This window comes from Anser anser (genome assembly GCF_964211835.1).
Source record: "Anser anser genome assembly, chromosome: 31".
NCBI lineage: Eukaryota > Metazoa > Chordata > Aves > Anseriformes > Anatidae > Anser > Anser anser.
Genome location: NC_139752.1, coordinates 1,198,243 through 1,223,876, shown reverse-complemented (window position 1 = coordinate 1,223,876; position 25,634 = coordinate 1,198,243). Strand labels below are relative to the sequence as shown.

The 25,634-nt window shown below is 61.7% G+C and overlaps 4 protein-coding genes across 5 annotated transcripts; 3 read left to right on the top strand and 1 right to left on the bottom strand.

The window, feature by feature from the left end:
* The first annotated feature begins 3,139 nt into the window (after positions 1-3,139).
* On the top strand, positions 3,140-5,930 carry LOC310888154 (class I histocompatibility antigen, F10 alpha chain-like). The gene is made up of 8 exons (XM_083814575.1): positions 3,140-3,257; positions 3,385-3,648; positions 4,312-4,587; positions 4,682-4,954; positions 5,038-5,139; positions 5,284-5,316; positions 5,489-5,521; positions 5,722-5,930. Exons 1-8 carry the CDS (start codon positions 3,179-3,181, stop codon positions 5,739-5,741), a joined length of 1,080 nt encoding a protein of 359 aa, XP_083670701.1. The 5' UTR covers positions 3,140-3,178; the 3' UTR covers positions 5,742-5,930.
* Positions 5,931-6,893: 963 nt separating this feature from the next.
* TAP2 (transporter 2, ATP binding cassette subfamily B member) lies at positions 6,894-10,659 on the bottom strand. 2 transcript variants are annotated; one of them, XM_083814573.1, is made up of 9 exons: positions 9,480-10,659; positions 9,256-9,386; positions 8,978-9,183; positions 8,398-8,595; positions 8,198-8,326; positions 7,728-8,090; positions 7,492-7,651; positions 7,288-7,424; positions 6,894-7,211 (listed from the first exon to the last, which is right to left on the bottom strand). In XM_083814573.1, the coding sequence occupies exons 1-9, from the start codon at positions 10,076-10,078 to the stop codon at positions 7,032-7,034; spliced, it is 2,103 nt and encodes a 700-aa protein (XP_083670699.1). In that variant the 5' UTR covers positions 10,079-10,659; the 3' UTR covers positions 6,894-7,031. The 2 variants fall into 2 exon arrangements, with proteins under 2 accessions (XP_083670699.1, XP_083670700.1); XM_083814574.1 differs by having other exon boundaries at positions 8,422-8,595.
* Positions 10,660-10,884: 225 nt separating this feature from the next.
* TAP1 (transporter 1, ATP binding cassette subfamily B member) lies at positions 10,885-17,107 on the top strand. Its single transcript, XM_083814571.1, has 11 exons — positions 10,885-11,124; positions 11,571-11,673; positions 11,775-11,905; positions 12,001-12,206; positions 12,543-12,740; positions 13,294-13,422; positions 13,761-13,946; positions 14,622-14,795; positions 15,504-15,663; positions 15,739-15,875; positions 16,437-17,107. Exons 1-11 carry the CDS (start codon positions 11,034-11,036, stop codon positions 16,935-16,937), a joined length of 2,016 nt encoding a protein of 671 aa, XP_083670697.1. The 5' UTR covers positions 10,885-11,033; the 3' UTR covers positions 16,938-17,107.
* Positions 17,108-17,295: 188 nt separating this feature from the next.
* Positions 17,296-25,634, top strand: LOC310888192 (butyrophilin subfamily 1 member A1-like). The gene is made up of 9 exons (XM_083814646.1): positions 17,296-21,260; positions 21,668-22,015; positions 22,646-22,927; positions 23,057-23,161; positions 23,486-23,506; positions 24,051-24,071; positions 24,180-24,200; positions 24,359-24,391; positions 24,569-25,634. Exons 2-9 carry the CDS (start codon positions 21,850-21,852, stop codon positions 25,195-25,197), a joined length of 1,278 nt encoding a protein of 425 aa, XP_083670772.1. The 5' UTR covers positions 17,296-21,260; positions 21,668-21,849; the 3' UTR covers positions 25,198-25,634.

Here is a 25,634-nt window from a genome sequence, read left to right as displayed (position 1 = left end):
GATTGTCCGGAGAAGCTGCGTGGGGAAGTTGGGGAGGCATCGAGGGAGGCTGGGAGCTGCATGCAGAAAGAGCTCAGCACAGTGAGCCTCCGCGTCAGTACAGCAGGGGCCTCTTCTGTCTGGGTGAATTCATTGTTTGCCAGGACTTGTCACAAGAAAGGGAATCACAGAGGGGCTGGGGTTGGATGGGAGCCACAAGGATCACTGGGTCCAAATCCTGGGTCCTCAAAGGACCACCCAAAAAATGAGACCTTGTATCTGAGAGTGGTATCCAACTGTTTAAACTCCGGCAGGCTTGATGCTGTGACCGGTTCCCTGTGGACCTTGTTCCAGTGCCTGACCACCCTGTTGGTGAAGAAACCTTTTCTTGACATCAAGCCTGAACCACCCCGGTTGCAGCTCCAAGCCATTTCCTCAGGTCCTATCACTGGTCACTGTGAGAAATAAGTTGTGGTTTTGCAGTAGAAACTTCCACTAACCTTGCATATTCAGAAGTGATTGTGCAGGCTTAACGGTGGGGGATATGTTAGGCAGATAAGGGGACAGGGGAATGTCCCACTGTTCCAAAATAAGGAGGATGGCTTAAAAAAAAATAAAAAAAAATGCAGGCCCCTCCATTCACAAGAGAAGGAAAAAAAGGTGGGGAAAAGGTGAAATTAATTGGTTACATAAAGAGCATACTGCTGATTTGACAAAATCGTTCTGTGCATCCTCAGAGGGGAAGGGTCTCTTGTTGAGCTGGGGTCTCTCAGCCTAGGGGCATGATTGTTACTATTCTAATGAGGATAGTTCTCATTAGTATTAGAGCATTAGAAACTCATACCTTTGTTTTTTAGCCAAGTATTTCTAAAAAGTTGATTAGTAGCGCATTCAGTAGTATGTGTTGATGTTTCCTTACCAAATGGTCTTTCTGATTAAGCAGGTTTTTAAGAATCATCCTTTAGATATCCTCAAGGCCTGGATCATCTTGCCCTTGCCTTGAAGTACATGTTTTACAGCTTTTACCACAAAACTAATTTGACAATATAAGCTTAAATTGTTACTGGCATCAATATCATTAGGCCCCATGGTGCATTACAATGCACCAGCAATTCAGTACGGGTGGGAATAACAAGCAGTTGTTATAACAGACCTGAAAACCTCATCGGCCTGTGACAGCGAATCAGCATTTACCATCGAAGGTGCTTTTAATGGTTTGAAGTCCTGGAATCTTACATGGAATGTCAGCAATAAAAATTGCCAAAGATGCTCGAATTTCACTGTTCTTTACTTTACACGCTATTCTACGGGTTCCAACCCACACCAGTTGGCTGCTGGACACCACAGGCTGGGCTGGGTTGGGGTGAGTTAAGGGATGTCAGGAGCCTGGCTATCTCCTCCAGCTGCTGCAGCCCAGAACCCTCCTGCCTGGTCACTGGAACCAGTACAGACCAGGACAGGCAGGAACACCCAGTGCCATCCTGCCCAGATGTTGGAGCCCAGCCGGGTGCCCAGGGACCTGGCATTTCTGCCCAGGCTGAGGTAAGCAGCTGCTACTTTCCGAGGGTCAGCCAGCAGCCAAGCTGAGCACAGGTCTCACAGACAGACAGACGGACAGACACACACACACACAGGCACACATGTCCAGTCACAGAGACTCTCACCCCTAGCAGCCAGCACTGGGCCCATGGGCTGTGACTCGCCACCCCACTCCAGCTGCTGGCCCTGAGCCCTGCACTGGCCTCACTCACCCTCACCCCAGTCCCTAAACTGAAGAAAATGTTTAATGAGAAGTTACAAGAAAACAGGATAGACTGGTGGTTGGGCACAGCGCTCAGCCAGACAAGCACTGACTGGTCCTATTTCACACACACCTGACCCCTTTCCTTCCTTTTCTGCCTCCCCACCTCTTTGTTCCTTCTGCTCCCCTGCCCTGCACATCCCCCACCGGTCCCACACCGGTCCCACACCACTCCCAGTCCATGGTGCTCCTGGTTCACATCTTATCAGTTGCAAAGTCCAGGCTGATCTTCCTGGAAGCAGCGCCTCTCCTTGCTTGCTTGCCAACAGGGAGCATGACGGGGACGTTCCTTTCTTGTCACTGTGCCCATGTTGGTTCTGTCAGGTCTGTGTCCAGCTAGAGGTTGGTTTCTGCTTGGTTTCCCCCTTTTCCATTGGTTTCCAATGCATGAGGTCTCCAAACAGCCTTGCTGGAAGAAACACTCTCGCTCTCCCATGCCCCCATCAGTCAGTGTGAGTGAGCAGCTTTGGTTCCCACCACTGCCACCTGATCAGGCTTACGTCCCCATCTAGTCTTCTTTATGGCTTACTCTTTTTCTTATTATCCCTCATCCCACTGAAGGAGGTCCTTGGTCAGATTCCCTTAGGGAGCAGAAACTCTCCTTCCACACACCCTTACAGCCTGCCTGGGCTGCGCAGCAAGCAGTGTCCTGGGCTGCAGCAGGAGCCGTGTTGGAGCAGGCTGAGGGAGGTGATCCTTCGCCTCTGCTCAGCGCTTGTGGACCCAGTGCTGGGCTCCCCAGCACAAGAGAGACCTGGAGAGAGTCCAACCAGGGTCACAAAGGGGATGAAGGTGCTGGAGCACAGGGGGCTCCATCTGAGCACCGGGAAACTTTGTCACGGTGTGGGCAACCACGTTATGGCACAGGTTGGTGGGGCGTGCGTCCTTGGGCACATTCAAAAGCCGCAAGGGCACGGCCACAGACAACTGGCTGAGTGGCCCTGTCCCGCCTGGTCTGTGGGTGGAGGGCAGGAGGTGGCGATGGAGATGGCCCCCAGCGGGGTCCTGCCTCATGCCAGCTGCCCCCGCTCCTGGGCACAGCCCCGAGGGGGACACGTCCTGGGTGCCCCATCGCTGAGTGGGTGGCCCTGCTGTCCCCGGGCACCGCTGCAGCCCACGGCAGGGCCGAGAAACGCGGGGGTTGGGGGGGGGGGGGAAGGGTCCGGGTGGGGTCGGGATTTCCCTGTCCCCAGCCCCCGCCGCGCGCTGCCCGCAGCGCTTTCGCTTTCGCTTCTGGCAACCTGCTGGACCGCGATCTACCCGGCGCCCGGTGACGTCACAAGAACACCGGTTAGTCATTGGTAGACTCGCGGCGGAGCCGCCAATCGCGTCGCAGGGCGGGGCCGGAGCCGTCGGATACCTTCGAGCTCCGGAGGCGGCTCGGGGCAGAGCGGAGCCATGGGGCCGGGGCGGGTGGGGGTCGTGAAGCTGGGCCTGGGGCTGCTGCTGCTGGGGGTCCTGGGCGGAGCAGCGAGCGGTGAGTGCGGGCAGGGCCACGGGGCTCTCCCGGCACAGGGACCCCCCGGGCCTCCCCTTCCCCTCCCGCGCCCCCCCGGGCTCGGCCTCCCCTCGGGGCTGCCTCTCAGAACGCCCTGTCCCCGCAGGGCCCCACTCCCTGCGCTATTTCGATACTGCGGTGTCGAACCCGAGCCCGGGGCTGCCGCAGTTCATCAGCGTGGGGTACGTGGACGGGCATCTCATCGACCACTATGACAGCGAGACCCGGAGGACGGAGCCCCGGGCAGACTGGATGGCGGCCAATGCGGATCAGCAGTACTGGGATGGGGAGACCAACATCGCACAGAACACTGAGCAGTTTTACCGCGTGGGCCTGAACACGCTGCGGGAGCGCTACAACCAGAGCAGGGGTGAGAGCGGGCCGGGCCGCAGCTCTGAGGGCTGTGGGAGCGGGTGCTGTGGGAGGAGCGGGGGGGTCCCCAGCCCCACTGAGACCTGGCCCTGCCCCCACGCTGCTGCCCCAGCCCCGGCTGTGCTGTTGGGTCCCTGCCTGGTGTCGCTGTCACGGGGCTCCCAGCCGCCCTGTCCCAGGCCCACGGTGCTTGGGGTCCCTTGTCCCAGACCCAGAGGGGTGCTTCCAGACCCAACCCAGCCCCTTGCCACCCCCATGCTGCTCAGAACCCCCTGTCCCGGAGCTGGGGAGCTCCAGGTCACCCCATCCCAGCCTTTCAGCATCCCCACAGCAGTCAGGACCCCTAGAGCCAGAGGGGCTGCTGCCCCCATTGTCCCAGCCCCTTGCTTTCCCCATGGTGCTTCAGACCCCCACCCCAAAACCTGAGGGATTCCCCCCACCCGTATCAGCTCCTCGTCCCCCCACAGCATTTACAACCCCGTACAAGCCCCTCTCTGCCCCAAAGTACTCTGTTGATGGGCCACAGCCCAGCCTTGCAGGGGTGCAATACTCTGGGACAAGGCAGTGTGTGGCACCCACATGCGCTGCCGGAGGGGTCTGTGCATTGTTAAAGGGCCGGCACTGTGGCTGCCTCTCACCCTTGCCCCTGGTTGTGTTGCAGGGTCTCACACAGTGCAGTGCATGTATGGCTGTGACCTCCTTGAGGATGGTACCATCAGAGGCTTTGAACAGTACGGCTATGATGGGAAGGACTTCATTGCCTTGGACAAGGACACGCTGACGTACACTGCAGCGGACGCTGGGGCACAAGTCACCAAGAGGAAGTGGGAGGAGGAAGGGACTGTTGCTGAGCAGGTGAAGCACTACCTGGAGAACACCTGCATTGAGGGGCTGAGGAAATATGTGGGCTATGGGAAGGCCATGCTGGAGAGGAGAGGTGAGGCTGAGGGGGGATGCAGCACCAGGCTGAAAGCAGGAGCAGGGACAGTGCAGGGAGCTCAGCCCGGTTCTTGCTGCCACCCCCTCCCCAGAGCGCCCCGAGGTCCGAGTGTCGGGGATGGAGGCCGACAGGATCCTGACCTTGTCCTGCCGCGCTCACGGCTTCTACCCACGGCCCATCTCCATCAGCTGGCTGAAGGACGGCATGGTCCAGGAGCAGGAGACCCAGAGAGGGAGCACCGTGCCCAACAGTGACGGCACCTACCATGCCTGGGCCACCATCGATGTCGTGCCGGGAGACAAGGACAAGTACCAGTGCCGCGTGGAGCATGCCAGCCTGCCCCAGCCCGGCCTCTTCTCGTGGGGTGAGCCCAGCAGCATGGGATGTGTGGGACAGGGGTGCTTGGGGGCTCCCCTTTCCCCTCCTTATGTCCTCACTCTTCCCCAGAGCCACAGTCCAACCTGATCCCCATCGTGGCGGGGGTGGCTGTCGCTGTCGTGGCTGTCATTGCTGCCCTGGCTGGATTTGCTGTCTGGAAGAGCAAGCAGGGTAAAGTGCCTGGGTGGATGAGGCAGAGGGGTGCGGGAGGAAGGCAGGGGCTGGAGGGGCTGTGTGAGGAGCTGTGTCACCTTTGGGAGGCCCCCAGCCTGGCCGTGACATGTGGCTGGTGCTGATGTCTCTTTCTGTCTGCAGGGAAGAAGGAGAAGGGCTACAACGTGGCACCAGGTGAGTGATGGTGGCAGTGATGTCCCCTGCCTCTGCCCATCACTGGGGGAGTCTTGGGGCTCTGGTTTCTCCTGGGGCTCCCAGCACAGCGGTGCTGTGTTATGCTCGTGGTGCTGCTGCCCTTCCTGTGCCAGCTCCTGGGCTGGGACTCATGGCTGCTTCTCTCTTGCAGGCAGCGATGGGGGATCCAACAGCTCAAACGCAGGTACAGAATGAGGCTGGGGGTTCAGGCAGGAGCCCCAGGGAGGTTTTGGGGTCCCAGCTTGTCGTGTCCCCCTGTGGTACCCGCATGCAGGGTGCTGCTGTGCCCAACCACTGCTTGGATTTCCTGGGAAGGCTCCTGGAGCAGTAGGTTTGGGACAGGGACACAGACACACATGACGCTGTCTCTTCTTGTCCCTGCAGGGAGCAACCCCAGTGTCTAACGGCTCCACTTCAGCCCGTGAGGGACCAGCTGGCCCCATGTGCACTTTGTGCTGCAGCTGGATGTGGCCCCGTTCCCCCAACTTCTCGGATCTCCTATCTGCTACTGCAAGAGCAACGCCACAGCATAATTGCATCTGCACGCCTTCAAACAAAATAAACAGCCCAATGATTTGCTGATTTGCCACAAAGCGTGCCTGGTGTCTGACCTGGAGTGGCGTGTGGGAGCAGGTGGGCAAGGTGCTCCTATCCCAGCCTGGTGGGTCAGGATTGTCCGGAGAAGCTGCGTGGGGAAGCTGGGGAGGCATTGAGGGAGACTGGGAGCTGCATGCAGAAAGAGCTCAGCACAGTGAGCCTATGCGTCAGTACAGCAGGGGCCTCTTCTGTCTGGGTGAATTCATTGTTTGCCAGGACTTGTCATGAGAATCATAGAGGGGCTGGGGTTGGAAGGGACCTCTTGAGGTCCCCTTGCCCCAAACCACTGTTCAGCACCACCCAGAGTCTGTTGCCCTGGACCAGTCCAGGGCACTTCTTGGTATCTCCAATATCGGAGACTCCACAGCTCCTCTGGGCTCCCCTGAGCCTCCTCTGCTCCAGGCTGAGCAGGCTCAGCTCCCTCCGCCTCTCCTCACAGGAGAGATGTTCCAGTCCCTGCAGCATCTTCGGGGGCCCTTCCTTGACTCTCCCCAGTGCGGCCAGGTCTCTCTTGTACCAGGGAGCCCAGCACTGGGCCAGTGCCCCAGCTGTGGGAGCCTGACCACCCTCTCAGGGAAGAACCATTTCCGAACAGCCGGCCTGAGCCTCCCCTGTGGCAGCTCCAGGCCATTCCCTCGGGACCTTCTGCTGGCCCCAGAGAGCAGAGACCGGCACCTGCCCCTCCACTCCCCTCATCAGGAAGGTGTGGGCTGTCGCGAAGCCTCCTCTGCGTCTCCTCTGCTCTGGGCTCAACAAGTCAAGTGCCTTCAGCCGCTCCTCACACCCCTTGCCTTGCAGAGCCTTTGCCATCCTCGTAGCCCTCCCTTGGAGGCTCTCGCACAGTTTCACGCCCTTCGTCTGCTGTGGTGCCCACAGCTGCACGCAGTGCTCGAGGTGAGGTCTCACTAGCATAGAGCAGAGCTCCCCACACCCTGCCACAACCCAGCTCACTTGTCTCTGGAGTGTTTCCACTTTATTCCATACAAATCCTGGCACCAACAGGAGCAGCCCCCACCTCCCATCCTGCAGCCAGGGCAGGAGCTGGCCGCTGCCCCCTGTGGCCTATCCCTGGGGGTTTTTGGCTGCCCCGTGGGTTGTTAGCGCTGCAGCAGGCGGCTGTAGGGTCCACCACAGGCTGCGAGATCAGCGGGCGTCCCCATCTCGGCTACAGTGCCACGCTCCAGCACCACAACGCGGTCGGCCCTCTCCAGCATCCGTGGGTGGTGGGTGATGAGCAGCACCGTCCGGTCCTCCCCACTCTGCACCCACTGCTGCAGCTGCAGGAGATGCCAGTGCCCATCAGCCTCCGCCATGGGGCTGGACCCCTTCTCCCAGGCCCAGTCCACCACTCACCGCCACATCCCCATCCCCATCCAGGGCACTGGTGGCCTCGTCGAGGATGAGGACAGTGGGGCATCGCACCAAGGCCCGCGCAATGGCAACACGCTGCTTCTGCCCAGCCGAGAGCTGATCTCCTCTCTCCCCTACGTCTGCAGGATGGGGACAGGGAGGTAATTGGGATGGACACCCAGGTCCCCCCTGCTCCCCAGTACTCACCAGTGTCAAAGCCTTGGTCCAGTGCAGAGATAAAGCTCAAGGCACCAGCAGCCTCTGCAGCTGCTATGATCTCCTCCTCCCTGCAGCCCTCCAGCCCGTAGGCAATGTTGTCCCGGATGGAGCCAGAGAAGAGCACGGGCTCCTGCCCCACCAGTGCCACCTGCGCTGGGGCAGAGGCTGAGTCCGGGCACTGCTCAACACATTTGTGCCACACACCCTCCTGCAGCCACACTCACCTGGCGGTGCAGGTACCGGTGCTTGTAGTCGCGCAGTGGCACCCCGTCCAGCAGCACCTCCCCAGCCGTGGGCTCGTAGAAGCGCTGCAGCAGCCCAGCACAGGTGCTCTTCCCGCTGCCGTTCAGCCCCGCCAGCGCTGTCACCTCACCAGGGCGCAGCTCGAAGGAAACGTCCTGCAGGACAAGGTGCTCGGGGCGCGTGGGGTAGGCAAAGGAGACGTGCTGGAAGGTGACGTGGCCTTGCAGTGTGGCAGGCTCCCAGGTGCCGCCAGTGCCCACAGCCGGCTCACGGTCCAGGTAGTCAAAGATCTTGTGGGCAGCTGCCACATTGCTCAGCAGGTCGCCGTAGGCGTACGCCAGTGCCTGTGTGGGGCAGAGCTACTGGCACCCAGGGTGGGGACACAGTGACATGTTCACGGCAGGGACAGATGTGGGGATGTGCCCACAGGGGATGCACTGCCCGGCCTTACCTGCACACTGCTGCCAGCATCAGTCTGGTAGAGGATGAAGGCGATGAGGCCGCCAACAGTGAGGGTCCCCTCACGGAGCTGCTGGTGCCCGCAGTACAACACCAGTGCCTGCACGGCCAGCTGCAGCACCTGCAGGGACAGGGGTGAGTGGGGATGTCCCTGTGCCAAGAGGCACCTGGGTCCCCCCATGTCAGCCTCACCCGCCGGATGAGGAAGAAAATTGCCTTCTCCATGTCCCGCTGGTCCCGCAGCCCCAGCATCTTGGTCAGTGCCTGGCCGTACCGGCGCTCTTCCTCCTCCTCCCCAGCGAAGGCCCGCACCGTCTCGATGGAGGAGATGGCCTCCTGTACCACCACCCCAGTGCCAGCTGTTGCATCCAGCACAGCCTGCTGCAGCATCTGGGTGGGGCAAGTGGGCATCAGCACCACGGGACAGCACAGCCAAGTCCTCACCATCCCATCCCATCTCCATTCCTGCTCTCCTTTTGCCTGTGATCCTATCCCCATGATCACCATCCCTGCAATCGTCATCCCCACTTTCCTTACCCTGTCATTCCCAACCCCAAACTTCCTGTCCCATCCCTGTAATCCTCACCCTGCTGTCCTGTCCCAGCCATCTCCACCTCACCATTGTTGCCCAGCCATCTCTACCACACATCCCATCCCCACCATCCCCATTTGTTGCTGTCCCCAGCCTGCCACCCTCTTCCTACTGTCCCCATCTGGCCATCCCATCACCATCCCTGATCTCCTGTCCCTACTGTCCCATGTCCACCATCACCTGGTGCCGGGCATTGTAGACCTTGTGCGCAACAATGGCAAGGGGCACCTCAAGCAGCGCCAGCAGGGTCAGGCGTGGTGAGAGCGCCAGCATGAAGGCGCTGAGCCCCAGCACCTTCCCCAGGTTCCGCAGGGCGATGTTGGCACTGCCCGGCACCACCCTGCTCGCCAGTGGCACATCAGTGGCCAGCCGGGAGGCCAGCTCGGCTGCAAGGGTTGAACAAGGTGAGCGGGGGACACGCCATGGGGACAGGGACACCCCCATCCCCCTCTTTGTACCTGCTGAGGTCTGCTGGAAGAAGGCCAGGTCCTGGTGCACCAGGCCAGAGAAGAGCCGGTCGCGGGTGCGCAGGGTGAGACGAGCCATGATGAAGCTGAAGAGGCCCCCGCGGCAGCCGGCAAACAGCGAACTGGGCAGAACGGGGGGACAGAGACACCCCGAAACACATCAGGCACCATCCCAGGTGTGGACAGGGTTTGGGGGAGGAAATGGGGGTCCCTACCTGCTGGCAGAGGCGAGGCACACAAAGCCGATGGCAGTGGCAAAGGCAGTGGGGCCGTCCCCACGGCGGAGGACGTCCAAGGCCCTCCCGGTGCAGTAGGGCACGGAGGTCTCACCCAACGCAGCCAGCACGAGGAAGAAGAAGGCTCCGCTGAGGAAGGGCCACTCAGGCCAGGCCAGGGCCAGCTGCCGGTGCAGGGCCGCCTGGTGCTTGGCCTCCTTGGTCCCCAGGGCCACCCCAGGTGCCAGGGAGGTCCAGGTCAGCAGAGCCAACAGGGCCGCCCCGTAGGCCAATGCCAGCCAGGACGGTGTGGCCATGGCCAGCAGCACTGGTGGAGCCCCAGGCAGCTCCAGGCAGCCCCGCAGGGTCAGGAAGGTGGCAGGGGCCAGGCTCACCAGGGCTGCAGCTCCCCGGGGTCCTCCGGGGGCCAACAGCCTCCCAGCCCCTACCAGCACTGGTAGCCGCAGCCCAGCCTCCAGCCATGTGGCCACCAGACCCAGCTGGGCCAGTGCCGGGGCCAACCGGGCCAGTGCTGCCAGCACCACCAGGTCAGCCGGGAGCAGGACACAGGCCAGGCGCAAGGTGGGCAGCAACTCCATGGCTTGGGGGGTCTGAGGAGTGTTCAAGGCCCTACCCAGCACCCCCAGACCCTCTGCTGGACACCTGGACACAGCTGGGCTCCCTGGGGCACTCCCCAGGGAACACCAGTGCTCCCAGTGCAGACTCCTCAGCTCCCCTCGACCCTGCCCAGCACCCTGGGGCTCACACCAGTGCTCCCGGCTTAGCTCCCTGAGACCCTGCTGAGCTCCCTGGGACACCAGTGCTCCCAGTAAATCCCCCAGTCCTGACCAGGATCCCCAAGACCCTTCCCAGCACCCTAGAACACAACCCAGTGCTCCCAGTATAGCCCCCCAGTCCCGGCCTGGCTCTCCAAACCGCTCAGGAATACACCACTGACCCCCAGCGCAGCCTCCTTCACCTTTTTGAGACCCCCCCCACCCCCCCTCGGCACACTGGGGACACACCAACTCTCCCAGTCCTCCCAGTCCAGCCCCCCCCCACCGACCCGTGCTCCCCGGTGCTGCTTGGCTCAGCCCGGCCGAGTCCAGCCACCTCCCCTGGCTCCCCCCAGCCCGCTCTGACCCCCCCGGGGCCCCCAGACCCACCCGGCCCCGGCCGCTCCCGCTACGCTCTGGCCCCGCCACCTTTCACTTTCGTTTTCGCGGCCCTACAGCCCCCGCCCTTCTCCCCCGGCCCCGCCCCATTCCCGCCTCGCCACGCCCCCTCCGCCCATCGCCACGCCCCCTCCGCCCATTGCCACGCCCCCTCCGCCCCCACGCCACGCCCCCCTCCCCGCCCCTCCCCTCCCCTCGCCAAGCTGCTCCGGCCCGATCTGCCCGACAACTGGTGACGCACCGCCGGCCTCAGCCAATGGCAGGCGGCGCCGGCGCCCGTCCCGTCCCCACGCTGGGTTTCATTTTCCGAGAAACGGGGACGGGAGCGGCGCCGGGACCGGAGCGGGACTGGGAGGGTCGCGGGCGCTGAGCGGGGACGATGGGTGCCGGCCGCCGCCTCCTGGAGTCCCTGCGCCCCGAGCGCTGGCGCTGCGCAGTGGTGGCGGCGCTGATGGGGGCCTCGGCGCTCGGTACGGGGCGGGGGGCAACAAAATAGGGGGGCAGCACCCCCACTTTGGGGGGGCTGCATGAAATGTGGGGGGGCAGCCATAAATCTGGAGGGCAGCACACCTATCAGAGCGGCATTGAGATTTGGGGGGAGCTGCGCGAAAGCTGGGGGGTTGTACCCCAATGGGGAGCCGCATTGAGCTTTGGGGGGGCTGCACAAAATCTGAGGGGGCAGCAGCAAACCGGGGGGAGGAGCACCCAAATGGGGAGCAACATTGAGCTTTGGGGGGTGGGGGCTGCATGAAATTTGGGGGGGTCAGCCACAAACCAGGGGAACAGCACCCCAATGGGCAGCAACACTAAGCTTGGGGGGGGGCTGCACAAAATCTGGGGGGGGGGCATCATCGGACCCCTACTGCCCTCACTGCCCCGGGGGGGCCCCATCAACGTGACCATGGTTTGGTGACAGGGGAGATGGCTGTCCCCTACTACACGGGGCGCGCCAGCGACTGGGTGGCCCGCGAGGACGAGCTGGCGGCCATCTGGCCCATGGTGCTGCTGGGGCTGAGCAGGTATTTCGGGGAGAGGGACACACTGGTTGGGGTCGGGGAGCAGCGCGGGGGTCTCCCTGATGCACACACACACACCCCTCCTTGTCCCCTTCCCACTGCAGCGCCGTCACCGAGCTGGCCTGCGACGCTGCCTTCGTGGGGACGCTGAGCCGCGTGCACGGCCACCTGCAGCGCCGCCTCTTCGCCGCCGTCCTCCGCAGGGACATTGCCGAGCTGCGGGACGAGGGGGCCGGTGAGCATGGGATTCGGGGACAGGCCCGGCAGCGGGGTGGGGACAGGCACGGGGATGCTCACCCCGCTGTCGTACTCCGCCTTGTCCCCCCACAGGGGATGTGGCAGCGCGGGTGACGGGGGACGCGGAGGCCACCCGTGAGGCCCTGAGCGAGGCACTGAGCCTGCTGCTGTGGTACCTGGCGCGGGGCATCTGCCTCTTCGGCACCATGGCCTGGCTGTCCCCGCGCATGGCCCTTGTCACTGCCCTGGTGCTGCCCTTCCTCCTGTCACTGCCTAGGGCCATCGGCAGGCTGCAGCAGGTGAGGGGGGGCTGTGGGCCCGCTGTCACCTCCGTATGTCCACTGCCATCCCCTCTCCATGTGCCCGCTGTCACCTCCATGTGCCCACCCTCTGTGGGCCCACTGTCCCCACAACATGCCTGTTGTCCCCTCCATGTGCCCGCTGCCCCCTGCACGCACCCAATGTCCCCTCCATTCACCCACCGCCCTCTGCATGTCCCCACTGTCCCCTCCACTATGCCCACCATGTCCCCCCTGACCCCTCCCCGTGCCCACCATCCCCTCCACATGCCCTCTGCCCCCTCCCTGTACCCCATTCCCCACCTGCCAGCCCTGCGGTGACATTGCTGTCCCCAGGGCCTGGCTCCAAAGGTGCAGAAGGCGCTGGCCCACGCCAGCGAGGTGGCAGTGGAGACCTTCCAGGCCATGGCCACTGTGCGCAGCTTCGCCAACGAGGACGGGGTGGCCGCGCGCTACCGCCAGTGCCTGCACCAGACCCACCGGCTGGAGAAGCAGGATGCCGTCCTCTACACTGTCTCTGCCTGGACCAGCGGTGTACGGGATGCGGTGGCACAGTGGCAGGGGGCTGGGGGACAGGATGGCGTGGGGGCAGTGGGACATGGGGACACAATGGCATGGGGGTGGTGGGACATGGGGACACAATGGTATGGGGACTGCAGAACATGGGGACATGATGAGAAGGGTCTGAGGGACATGACATGGGGCTGGGGGACAAGGGGACACAATGCCGGAGCTGAGAGATATGACGGTATAGGCCTAGGGGACATGGGGATATGATGGCATGGGGACAGTGGGACACGGGATGTGACAGCACAGGGACATCAGGACATGGTGAGCATGATAGCGCAGGGGTTGCGGGGCACAAGGGCGTGATGACATAGAGAATGGGACAGCACAGAGTGTCCAGGACACGGGGGACACAATGGCACGGGGAAACATGACAGTTCTGGGGCTCCAGGACATGGAGGACATTGATGGCATGAGGGAGGTGACAGAGCAGGGCTGGGAACTCAGTGTCCCTGCAGAGAGTTGGCCACGGCCCTATGGGGAGGTGTTCCCTGGGGGTGACTCTTCACGATGTCCCCAGTTCTCAGCGCTGGCCCTGAAGATGGGGATCCTCTACTACGGGGGACAGCTGGTGGCCGCGGGGACCATCAGCACCGGGGACCTTGTTACCTTCCTCCTCTACCAGTTGCAGTTCACTGATGTTGTGGAGGTGAGCCCAGGTGCCTTCGTCCCCATGTCCTCCCTGCCATGTCCCACAGCCAGTCCCTCTGTGTCCCTGTGCCTACCCATGTCCCCAGGTGCTCGCTCTGTCCCCATTTCTGTCCCTCTGTGACCCCCTGCTGTGTCCCTGTGCCCTCCCCACCATGTCCCCATATCACCCACTATGTCACCATATGTACCCTGTCACATCCCCATGCCAGTCCCGCTGTGTCCCTGCATCCTCCGAGTTCCTGTGTCCTCCACGTCCCCATGCCCTCCTGGCCATGTCCCCATACCCATTCCCTCCGACCCCAAACGCTGTCACTCACATCCCTGTGCTGTCCCCAGGTCCTGCTCCACTACTACCCCACGCTGACAAAGGCTGTGGGCTCCTCGGAGAAGATCTTTGAGTTCCTGGACCGGGAGCCACAGGTCGCACCCTCGGGGACACTGGCACCCAGTGACCTGCGGGGCCACCTCCAGCTTGAGGACGTCTGGTTCTCCTACCCCGGGCGCCAGGAGCCTGTCCTCAAGGTGGACAAGGGGACACAGCAAGGGGACACAGGGATGCGATGGCAGAGCATGGCAGGCATGGGGACACGGCAGGGGTACACAGGGACATGATGGGAGAGTGTGGCAGGTGTGGGGACATGGTAAGGGGCTATAGGGACACTGGCAGAGTGTGACAAGTGTGGGGACACAGCAGGGGGACACGGGGACACAATGGCAGAGCATGGCAGGCATGGGGACACGGCAAGGGGGACATGGGGATGTGACGGGAGAGTGTGGTGTGAGGGGACACAGCAGGGGGACACAGGGACATAATGGGAGAGCGTGGCAGTTGTGGTGACACAGCAGGGGGACAAAGGCATGGTAGTGACATGGCATGGGGACATGGTGGGAGGCCACAGGGACATGGTGGGGAGGGTGTGGGGACATGGCAAGGGGACACAGGGACACGGTGGGGATGTGGCATAGAACACACATAGAACAGTGTGGGGACATGGCAGAGGGACACAAGGACGTGGTGGGGAGGGCATGGGGACAGGGTACACAGGGCCACGGCGGGGACACGGCATTGTCACCACAGATGTGGCAGGGAAGGCGGGGGGCTGGGGGGACACAGGGAGGGGATGGGACAAGAGGGACACAGCAGGGAGGGTGTGGGGACACGGGGTCACAGAGGTGCGAATGGCCACATCCCCCCAGGGCGTGTCCCTGGAGCTGCGCCCCGGGGAGGTGCTGGCACTGATGGGTCCCCCGGGCTCGGGGAAGAGCACCCTGGTGTCCCTGCTGCTGCGCCTGCACCAGCCCACGGCCGGGCGCCTGCTCTTGGATGGCCACCCCCTCAGCACCTACCGCCACTCCTACCTGTGCCACCGGGTGAGTTGCTTGCCCGCACCCTGTCACCGGACCTCGTCCTCCTCCGTGGCCTCGGTTGTCCCCGTGGGGCCACCTGAGGACGTCCTCACACATCCCCAGCCACCCCCCCTGAGGTCACTGGATGTCCCCCCTGCACCCCTTCCCATCGCCACTGGGTCCCCAGCCATGTCCCCAGATGTCCCTGCCCATCCCCACCATGTCCCCAGAGGTCCCTGCCACGTCCCCAGCCACCCCCACCATGTCCCCGGCTGTCCCAATAATGTCCTCCATGGCCACCCCTACCGTGTCACCAGCCATCCCTGCTATGTTGCCACCCATTCCCATTATGTCCCCAGATGTTCCTGACATGTCCGTAGCCATCCCCACCATGTCCCCTCTATGTTCCCGCTGTGTCCCACATCAGGTCCCTGCTGTGTCCCCCACCATGTCCCCTGCCATCCCCACCATCTCCCCCACTGCATCCTTGCCACGTCCCTGCCATATCCTCAGCCATCCCCACTATGTCCCCAGCGGTCCCCACTGTGTCCCCCCCCGGCCACCCCTCCCATGTCACCAGCTGTGTTACCACCCCTTCCCACCACATCCCCTGCTGTCCCTGCCATGTCCCCCACTGTGTCCCCCACTTCACCCCCAGCCATGCCCGCCATCTCCCCCTGCTGGGTCCCTGCTGTGTTCCCACCACATCCCCAGCTGTCCCCTCCACTGCAGGTGGCCACCGTCCCCCAGGAGCCGGTGCTCTTCGCCCGCTCACTCCACGCCAACATTGCCTACGGGCCGGAGAGCTGGAGCCGGGCACAAGTGACAGCGGCAGCCCGCCGGGTGGGCGCCCACAAATTCATCACCCGCCTGCCCCGAGGCTATGACACAGGTAGGGTGTCCCCCCCCCATCCCTGTCCCATCTAGGGTCCCCGTGTCCCCTCCCCTGACCTCTCTGTCCCTGCAGAGGTGGGTGAGCTTGGGGGGCAGCTCTCCGGGGGACAGCGGCAGGGGGTGGCCATCGCCCGCGCCCTGGTGCGGGACCCTCACATCCTTGTCCTTGATGAGCCCACCAGCGCCCTGGACACTGAGTGCCAGCAGCAGGTGGGGCGCGTCCCTGTGTCCGCGCATCCCCTCAGTCCCCATTCCTAACAGCACTCCTGTCCCCGGGCATCCCTTTGTGTTCCCTTTCCCACTGTCCCATCATCCCTGGTTTCTGTGTTCCCTTTGTCCCCACTCCTGGTGTCCCCTGGGTCCCTTTTGTCCCCACTCCTGGTGTCCCCTGGTCCCTGGGTCCCCTTTGTCCCCACTCCTGGTGTCCTGTGGGTCTCTGATCCCTGTGTCCCCTTTACCCCCACCCTGGTCTTCCCTGGGTCCCTGGGTTCCCTTTGTCCCCATTCTCAGTGTCCCCTAATCCCTGGGTTCCCTTTGTCCCCACTCCTGGTGTCCCCAGGGGCCCTGCTCCCTCATCTCCTGGGTCCCCATACGGTCCTTCTGCAGTCCCCCTTGGTCCTTGCTCCCAAAGCCCCCGGGGTCCCTAATTTCCACATCCCCTGGGTCCCCAGTCTCCATGCCTCCTGGGTCCTTACTCTCAGTGTCCCCTCAGTCCTGAGGTGGGGTTGGGGACATCCCGTGCATCTCCACTGACCATATCTCCTGCCACAGGTGGAGCAGGAGCTCTTCGAGGCCAGCGGGACCAGGCGCACGGTGCTGCTGGTGACAGGGCAGGTGGCCTTGGCAGCACGGGCGCACCAGGTGGCCCTGCTGGAGGGGGGGCAGGTGCGCGAGCAGGGCCCCCCCAGCAAGCTGCTGCGCCCCGGCAGCCGCTACTGGCACCTGCTGCAGGATGGGGGATGCCAGGGGACGCCAGGGGATGGGGACAAGGGCACGGGGAGTGGGGATGAGGGACAGCAGGAGCCAGGGATGGGGACAGTACAAGCCAGGATGGAAACATCAGGGGATGGGGATACGAGGAGCTGGGATGGGGACACTGGGGGGCAGGGTGGTGACACTGAGAGCTGGGATGGTGACACCGGGGCCAGGGATGGGGACACCAAGGGCAGAGGTGGGGACACTACTACTCCTTGGGATGGAGACACCAGGAGCTGGGATGGGGACACAAAGGGCAGAGATGGGGACCCCAGGAGCAGTGACAAGGGACCATGAGACGTGGGCAACAAGCCAGACAATGCTGCAGTGTCCCTGCTGCATGGCCGTGACCAGGGCGGCCATTGGATGAACTGGGATGTCACCGGGTGTCACCGGGTGCCACCAGGGCTGGTGGCTGGCAGGGACAGCCATGTGACACAGAGCGTTAATAAATCCTCGTGTTTGTACCTGGGATGTGCTGGGGACTCTGGGGGTGGGGGGGGGAGCACAGTCATGGGTGCTGGGTCCTGGGGGTGCCACCCCCCCCATGGCACCCATTGGGAAGGGGCTGGTGGAGAGGGGGTGGGGTGAGGCTCAGAAGGGGTGGGGCTACAAAATCAAAAGTGAAAGTAAAAGGGGGACTGGCTGGGGGGGAGGGACCAAATCGGTCTGGAGGGAAGAGACTTGGACAGAAAGCACTGGGGGTCACTGGTGTGTGCCCCAGTAAGCCAGGCAGTGTTTTGGGGGGTAGGGGGAAGGGGGCATACTGGAGCACTGGTGTGTGTTCTAGGGCACTGGGAAGGGTCTTAGGGATCATGGGTGGGTCTGGGGGCTGCACTGGGAGCACTGGTGGCCACTGGTTTGTGACCCAGTGACCGAGGCAGGATTTCAGGGATCCAGGCTGGTTGCTCAAAGCTGTGCTCAAAATGGTTCTTCCTTTGGGTTACTCGACAGAGAGGGCTCACAAGCTGACTATAGCCTGGAACACATGATCTTCAGAAACCCACAACACCCCAAAAAGCTTGTGTTTATTTCTGTGCTGCTGGTGGGAACATAGCTGTCACCTTATTGGCCACATCCATAGTGGCGTGGTGACATCCATCCTGCCATTTGACTCTCCCATCACTTGGTCTCCTGTGCAGATCCTTTGACCTTGCTTTTTTTTTTTTGACCGCCCTTTTTTTTTGTGGCACTGGTTTGGATGCAGCGCCCCGTCCGGCACCGCTCCCTATGCTTGGTACTTCCCTTGACCTTGACATGCTTCTCGGGGCCCAGCTTCCGACTACTGTCCAGACCCTCATCCCTTTCCTGACCAAAAGCCTCGAACCTGTTACCCAGGGACACCGTAGGGGTTGGTGGCACTGTGGGTGTTGGGGGCAGATGCCTCCTTCTGCTTCGAGCTGAGATGAGGGTCCAACCCCTTTCCTCTCGTGGGTGGTCGAGTCCTCTGTCCTGCAGCTAAGCAGCTGGATCGGCTACAACACCTTGCAGGGACTTAGGAGGGGGCTGCTGGGCCTCAGCAGGGGCAGGTTGACACCTCCTATCCATCTCCCTCAGAGACTCCCAGGAGCCCCTCAGACCAAATGGCTCTGCGCCACGTTACTGGGGGGGGGGGTTTAGGGGTTGGCTCCATCTGCCTCCAGGCCAGGAGCCCTCGCTGCAACCGATCCGCGCGAGGTCCTCGTTCTTTCCTTCTTGGTGGAGGCAGTCTTGAGGCGCGCAGTCGACTTTCTTGCCCTTGATAACCTCCTGTGTGGACCCTCCCCCACATCCTCACCTACCTGTCCCCCAAGCTCCAGAGCCTCAAACCTATTGTGTAAGGGCACCTGGGGAGGTGACGCAGGTAAGAAGGGGGCTCGCTGACGTGCAGCACTGAGCGGGGGCCTTTTTCCATTCCCCTCCCAGGGGGGCCCGGGAGGGGAAGGGGAGGCCCGGGGGGTCCCGGTGCCGGGAATGCCCGGCCCCGCCCGCACTCACCACTCGCCGCCCAGGACCCCCAGCAGCAGCCGCAGACCCGGCAGCAGCCCCAAGCCCCCCACCCGCCCCGGCCCCATTGCCCCGCTCCGCTCTGAGCCCCGCGCAGCAATTGATGCCGCCGCCGCCAACCCGCCAATGGCGACTTAGAATCTCTCCTGACGTCACCGGGCGCCGGGCAGATCCCGGTCCCGGCGGGTTCCGAGAAGCGGAAAGCGAAAGCGAAAGCGCTGCGGGCGGTGCCCCGGGCCCCCTTCCGGCTCCAGTGGCTCTCCCCGGCTTCGACCCCGGCGCGTCCCCCCGCGGGAGGCTGGAATCGCAGAACAGCCCCAGTTCGAAGGGACCCACCAGGACCATCCAGTCCATCTCCAGGCTCCACACGTGACCACCCAAAAATCAGACCCTGTGCCTGAGAGCCTTCTCCAAATGCTCCTTGAGCTGCAGCAGGCTCAGGGCTGTGGCCACATCCCTGGGGAGCCTGTTCCTGTGCCCGACCACCCTCTCGGGGAAGAACCTTTTCCGAACAGCCGGCCTGAGCCTCCCCTGTGGCAGCTCCATGCCGTTCCCTCGGGCCCTGTCGCTGGCCCCAGAGAGCAGAGACTGGCACCTACCCCTCCGCTCCCCTCATCAGGAAGCTGTGGGCCACCGCGAGGCCTCCCCTGCATCTCCTCTGCTCTGGGCTCAACAAGCCAAGTGCCTTCAGCCGCTCCTCACACGCCTTGCCTGCAGTCCTTTCACCGTCTCTGTTGCCCTCCTTCGCACACATTCTGCTATTTGGTGTCCTTCTTATATCGTGGTGCCCAAAGCTGCACACAGAATTCCAGATGCGGCCACACCAGTGCTTCGTAGAGCGGGGTCAATCCTTTCTCTTGGCTCCATGCACCCAGAATACAGTTGGCCCTTTTGGCCACTAGGGCACACTCTCGGCTCACATTTAGCTTACCACCAACCCTGGATCTCTTTCCACTCGCACTCCAGCCGCTAGACATGCACCCAGGATTACACCACCACAGGTGCAGAATCCAGCATTTACACTTGTTAAATTTCATACACCAATTTTATTGGCAATTGTACCGTGCTCTCATCTGTCAACATCTCTCTGCAAGGCCTCTCTACCCTCAAGGGAATTGACTTGATCGTCATAAAAGGACATTACAGAATCACAGAATGGTTGTGGTCAGAAGGCACCTCTGGGTCCATTGGGTCCAAGCCCCCTGCTCACGCAGGGACATGCAGAGCACGTCGCCCAGGACCACATGCAGGTGGCCTTTGGTGATCTATAGGGAGGGAGACTCCAAAACTCTCAACTGGTGCCAGTGCTCTGTGACACACTATAAAGCACTTCCTGATGTTCAGACAGAGCCTCTTGTGCTCCAGTTTGTGCCCATTGCCTCTTTTCCTGGCACCAGTGAGAAGAGCCTGGCCCTGTCCTATCTGCACCCTTCCTTCGGGGATTTGTGGGCCTTGATGGGCTCCCCCTGAGCCTCCTCTACTCCAGGCAGAGCAGGCCCAGCTCCCTCAGCCTCTCCTCCCAGGGGAGATGCCCCAGTTCCTGCAGCATCTTCAGGGCCTTCCATCTGGAGCAGCAAATTCCACACAAATTCAGGGTTTGTTGGGAGTTTATCGTTCCTGCAGTCACTGTCCTCCAGCTCAGGGCACCTGGGGTCCCACAGCCCAGCATCAGTGTTGAAGACAAAGGCAAAGAAAACATTAAACAGCTCTGTGAAGTTGATGACCCTGTTTGAGCATCCCCATCAAGTAACAGACCAATGTTTTCTCTCATCCTACTTCTGCTGTTAAGAGAGTTCAAAAAATAATCCATTTTGTTGCCCCTTACAGTACTGTCCAGCTTCAACTCAAATTGAACATTGGCCATATGAATTTTCTCCCTACAAAAGCAAACAGTATCTCTGTAGTCCTTCCACATTGCCTGACCTCACTTCCAGCAAACAGAAACTTTCCTTATCCACCTAAGCTCTAGAAGAAGGTCCCTGCCCATCTGAGACAACATTCTGCCACAGCTGCTTTACTGGAGCCTGGAGCAGGGCTGGCTCTTTGCCTTCAGCACCCTGAGCAAAGGGTGGCAGCTCCAGGCTCAGCACCCAGCTGTGCCCCATTCCCTGCAGCCTGTGATCCTGCTCAGCTCTTCACTGCCATCTCTCCACATTTTCCCATTGCTCACTGTCTGATTCCTCCTTAGATGGGTGGAGATGAACAAGCTCAGACAGCGGCTTTCCCTGGAGGTCTGGAGAGGCCCCTGCTGGGGACAAGCCCCTCGTGCTTGCTGAAGGCAGTGTACTGGGCACCCAGCTGCGATGGGATGGTGGTGACAGCCCTGCAGAGCTCCTCGGACATTGGCCCAGGGGCAGAGCTCTTCCAAGAGGCTTCTTGACGCCAGGAAGAGGGCAAAGGTTGGGGAAGTTGGGCATAGCCTTGTGCTTTCTGCAGCTCTGCTGGGTGCCGTGAGGGACATTTATCTTGGTGGGGCTCCCTTGGAGAAGAACCCCTGGGGGGGCCGCCTACCCCCTGGGGGACCTCTCTCTCAGATGGGGCTCCCCTGGGGCTGAGGCTGCCCCAGCCTCACCAGCCATGCCAGGGGCCTCCTGACTTCCCTCGTCACTCTGCTCCTCCTCCGCCTGGGCTCAGGTAGGATCCTGCAGGGCTGCTGGGGTCTGTCCCGCCTGTGCATGCAGACATGCTGCCACAGGGCAGGGGAGCAGCCGTGGGGCAGGGGGAACCCGAGCCCACAGCTCGGCCCCAGATGGGTTTCACTTTCACTTTGGTTCTTTCACACAATATGGGCGCTGCCTTGTCTGCCCTTTCTGGCTCTTCTTCACCTGCCCGAATGCTGCAGAGAAGGCTCCCACTCCCAGCACACCTCCTTCTCCTGCACGTCCTCCCTCTCCCTCTCCTGTTTCCCCGGTGGTTTCCCATGGGACACGGGGAACACAGCACTCACCAACTCACACACAGCTCGCCCTTTGTCACTCACTGCCCCTAAATTTGCGATGGCAAAATCTCACCGCCTCTCTGTGCCCTTCTCCTTTGCCCAGCCCAGCTCAGAGTGGTGGGACCAGACCAGCCTCTCACTGCCACCGTGGGGCAGGATGTCGTGCTGCCCTGCCACTTGTCCCCTCGCCGGGATGCTCGCACCTTGGATGTCAGGTGGATCCGGGATGATATCTCTGAGACAGTGCACCACTACCGCAATGGAGAGGACCTGTACGGGGAGCAGATGGAGGCATATGCTGGGAGGACAGAGTTGGCCAGAGATGATCTCTCTGCTGGAAGCCTGGACTTGCGAATCACCATGGTGAGACCCTCTGATGATGGCCTGTACCTCTGCACTGTGGGAGATGCTGATGCTTATCATGAAGTTATAGTGGAGCTGGAGGTGTCAGGTTAGTGGCTGGGGTGATGCTTCCAGGGGAGAGTTTACGTGTCCTTTGAATGTTTCAGCTCTTTCACAGCATGGAGCATGCCCATGGATGTGGAGGTAATATTTGGGGAGAGAGCTGCATGGATATTTTTGTCAGTTTTCACTGGTGTCCTTGAAGACAATAATCATGATATTGTGAGGGCACTGGGTACAGGCTGCTGAGCAGCTCCTTCAGCTTTGTCAGCAATGGGATCAAACACCACACAGGGAGAATCGCAGAGTCCTCTAAGCAGACGGACGTCTGCTTTACTTTTGCTTTGTGTGCTTGGGGAGACCTGAGACGTTGTCTGGAAGTCTTGGGGCTTCTTGAACCAGCACGGCTTGGTGCTGAGACACTGCCTGAAGGTCCTGGAACTCGGCACCTGGGTTTTCTGGGCAATTTGGGGCCACTGGCATTGTGCAGCTCTGCTCTCTGGGTCCAACACCAGCCAGGGTGGTTTGGGGTGAGGGTGGGTGCGTGGAGAGCCTGGTCCCTGAGCCCCTGGAGCTGTGGCTGTGCTGCGCTGTGTCTGGCATGGGAGCAGATGGGGTCTTTGCCTTGGAACTGAATCCCTCCCCAAGTCAAGCCCCAGCCACACGCTCTTCCCCCCAGCCACAGGCACTGACCCCCACTTCTCCCTGGGGGGCTACGAGGCTGGAGGTGTCCGGGTGCTGTGTCGATCGGCCGGCTGGTACCCACTGCCGCAGCTGCTGTGGAGGGATGCTCGCGGGCAGCATCTGCCCTCGGTCTCCCAGACACATTCCCAGGACCAGGAGGGGCTCTTTGAAATCGAAAGTGCCGTCATCGTGACCGGGAGCGTGGAGGGGCCCCTGTCGTGCGTGGTCAGGAGCAGCCGCCTCCAGCAGGAGCGGGAATCGTCCCTGCACATCGCAGGTACAAATAGCACAGCCAGAGGGAGGTGTTCCTGGCCCCTGCACTTGTCCTAAACCAGAAGAAGACTGGGTCTTGCTTTTCCACCCTGGGGCATGGAATCGCAGCCCTTTTCCTTGTGCCTTTTCTCAGCTCCCTTCTTCCACAATGCCCAGCCCTGGAAGGTGGCTCTGGCTCTGGTCCTCGTGCTTTTGGCTGCATCCATTGGCCTCGGGGTTTATTTATTTCGAAAGAAAGGTAAGCTGGCAGGGCAGGGATGGAGCAGAGGGAGGTGTTCTGCAGGGACCCACGTGGGTCTGGAGTGGGGCTGAGCCCTGACCCAGGGAGGTGCGTAGGAGGAGGAAGGGAATGTTCTCCTGGGGATCCCAAAGACCTTAGGATCCTCTTGGCCTCTGCCTTGGGCAACGAAGGCAGGGGAGAAGGCAAGGGGCCTTGGGTGGGAGGCCAGGGAGCATGGCTGCAGCGTGGGGCTAGTGGGAAGGCCCAGACCCCCTGCAGATGTTCCCACCGAGCAACCAAGCTGCTCTGCTGACCTCCTGTTCCTCCGCCTTTGCTTTTCAGTGACACAGAGCCGAGAGCTGGGTGAGTCCTTGCAGTCCCTGCCCCCAGCCCCTGGGGAAGTGGTGTCCCTGCGGGAGGGACTGGGCTGGGTGGGCTGTGGGGGCTTGTGTGCTGGTGGCTCGGGGGTGCTGGAGGAGCAGCTGGAGCCTGACGGGGGAGTGGGGAGTGCTGGGGCTGGGGCTGCCCTGGGCACGGGACACGGCCGGGATGGCTGAAAGGAACGGGGATCAAGGTGGGGACGGGCAGCGAGCTGCGGGGCTGCCCCGCTCTGCACTGACACTTCCGGGACAGGGACGTCCTCCACCCGTCCCCATTCACTTCCACCTGTGTTTTGGTGGCACGGTGCAGAGAGCTGCACAAGTGTCTGTCCTTACTACTTCACGTGCACGAGCCTTGCTCAAAGCTGGGTCTTGCTCCCTGTTAATCCGGTCCGTCCCGGTTTGAGAGCAGGACTGTCTGTGCCCACTCACCAGGGCAAAGAAATTTGGGGTCTAGCCATGGAATTAGTCATGGAATTTGAAGCACTCCTCTCTGATCATGCATTGCTTTTCCTTTCCTTTTCCAGTGAGAAAAGATGCAAAGATGGGTAAGACTCCCTTCACAAATCCAAAGACTTGGCATCTTTCCATGGCAGAAGCTGTGGGTTGAGCAGCTCCGCCTCTCATCATGCCTTGCTTTTCTCTTCCTTTTCCAGCACAACTAGCTGCAGAGCTGGGTGAGTGTCCCCGTGCTTGGGCCCCAGGTCAACACCAAGGCGATGTGCAGGGGAGGGTGGGCAGCTGGGACAGAACAGCCCAGGGCTGGACCCTCACCCTGCCCACACCCACTGGGCACTGGCCATGGGTTGTGACCAGCTCTCCCCTCTCCTTCCAGCATGGAGAAGGTTTCTGATGTCTCATAATCGAGGTAGGTGTGCACTGGGGTGCCCTCTGCTGTGCTTCTCCTGTCCTTGCTGGGGCATGTTCAGGAGCCAAGAGGTGCCCCATCTCGTGCCCCGTGGGGCAGCTCCTGGCCCCAAGCTGGGGAAAGCCTGCCCAGGGCTGAGCTCTGCCCCTGATGGCCTGGCTCCTTCTGTCCCTGCAGTGAAGGTGACCCTGGATCCGCACACGGCTCATCCCCTGCTTGTCCTGTCTCAGGACAACAGCAGTGTGAGATGGGAAAGGGAATGGCAGCAGGTTCCTGACACACCGGAGAGATTTAACAACCGGTGGTGCGTCCTGGGCCATGAGGAGTTCAGAGAGGGGAGACACTTCTGGTTGGTGGAGGTGGAGGGGAAGAGGGAAAAGTATTCTTCGTGGGCTGTGGGGGTGGGCAGGGCATCTGTGAAGAGGAAGGGGTATTTCAAAAGGTGCACTGAAGAAGGGATCTGGGCTGTGCAGTACAAAGAAGGACAGCTCATGTCTCTCACATCTCCTCCCACCCACTTGTCCCTGTCCCCTGTCCCCACGAGGATCTGGGTTTGTCTGGACTGTACCCAGCAGCAGGTGTCTTTTATCAACGCTGACAACGGCGTCGAGATCTTCACTTTCACAGCAGCCTCCTTCAATGGGGAGAGCATCCGCCCCTGGTTCTGGCTGAGGACACTGGGAATTCAGCTGTGCCTGAGGGACAGCACCCCCCAGACCACATCCCCAGCCCTGGAGGGCTCCTGCCCTTCTCCACCCACTCCTGGATCACCTCTGCTTGATCCTGCACGAGCAGCACAGGAATGAGGGACAATGGGGCCAGAAGCTGCCCCGTGTTCCTCCCTGCTGCTGGAGGAGGGCTGGGATTCTGCAAGCAGGGACCAGGCCCCTTGCAGACCCTGGGCTCTACCCTGCACGGAACTCCTGTGCTGGGGCACAAGCCCTGATGGCGCCCATGGGTCTCACCCTGCCTCTGAGCCCCAGTGGGCAGCACAGGGGCTACAGCAGCTCTCCACGCGCCTCTCCCCTCTGCTTGCACTGCTTGCAGACCCCAGTGCAAGGGATGTGGTCACCGTGTGCTGCCGGCCATTGCAGGCCACCTTTGCCTCCTAGTTTGGGGTTGATCTTTGCTCTGTGCCTGGTGCTGAGCATGAGCAGGCTGTGGGGGCTCTTTGTTCCCTCCTCTGGAGCACATCAAGGCACAGCAGTAGCAGGACTGTCGCAAATAAAGTTTTGCATGCGAA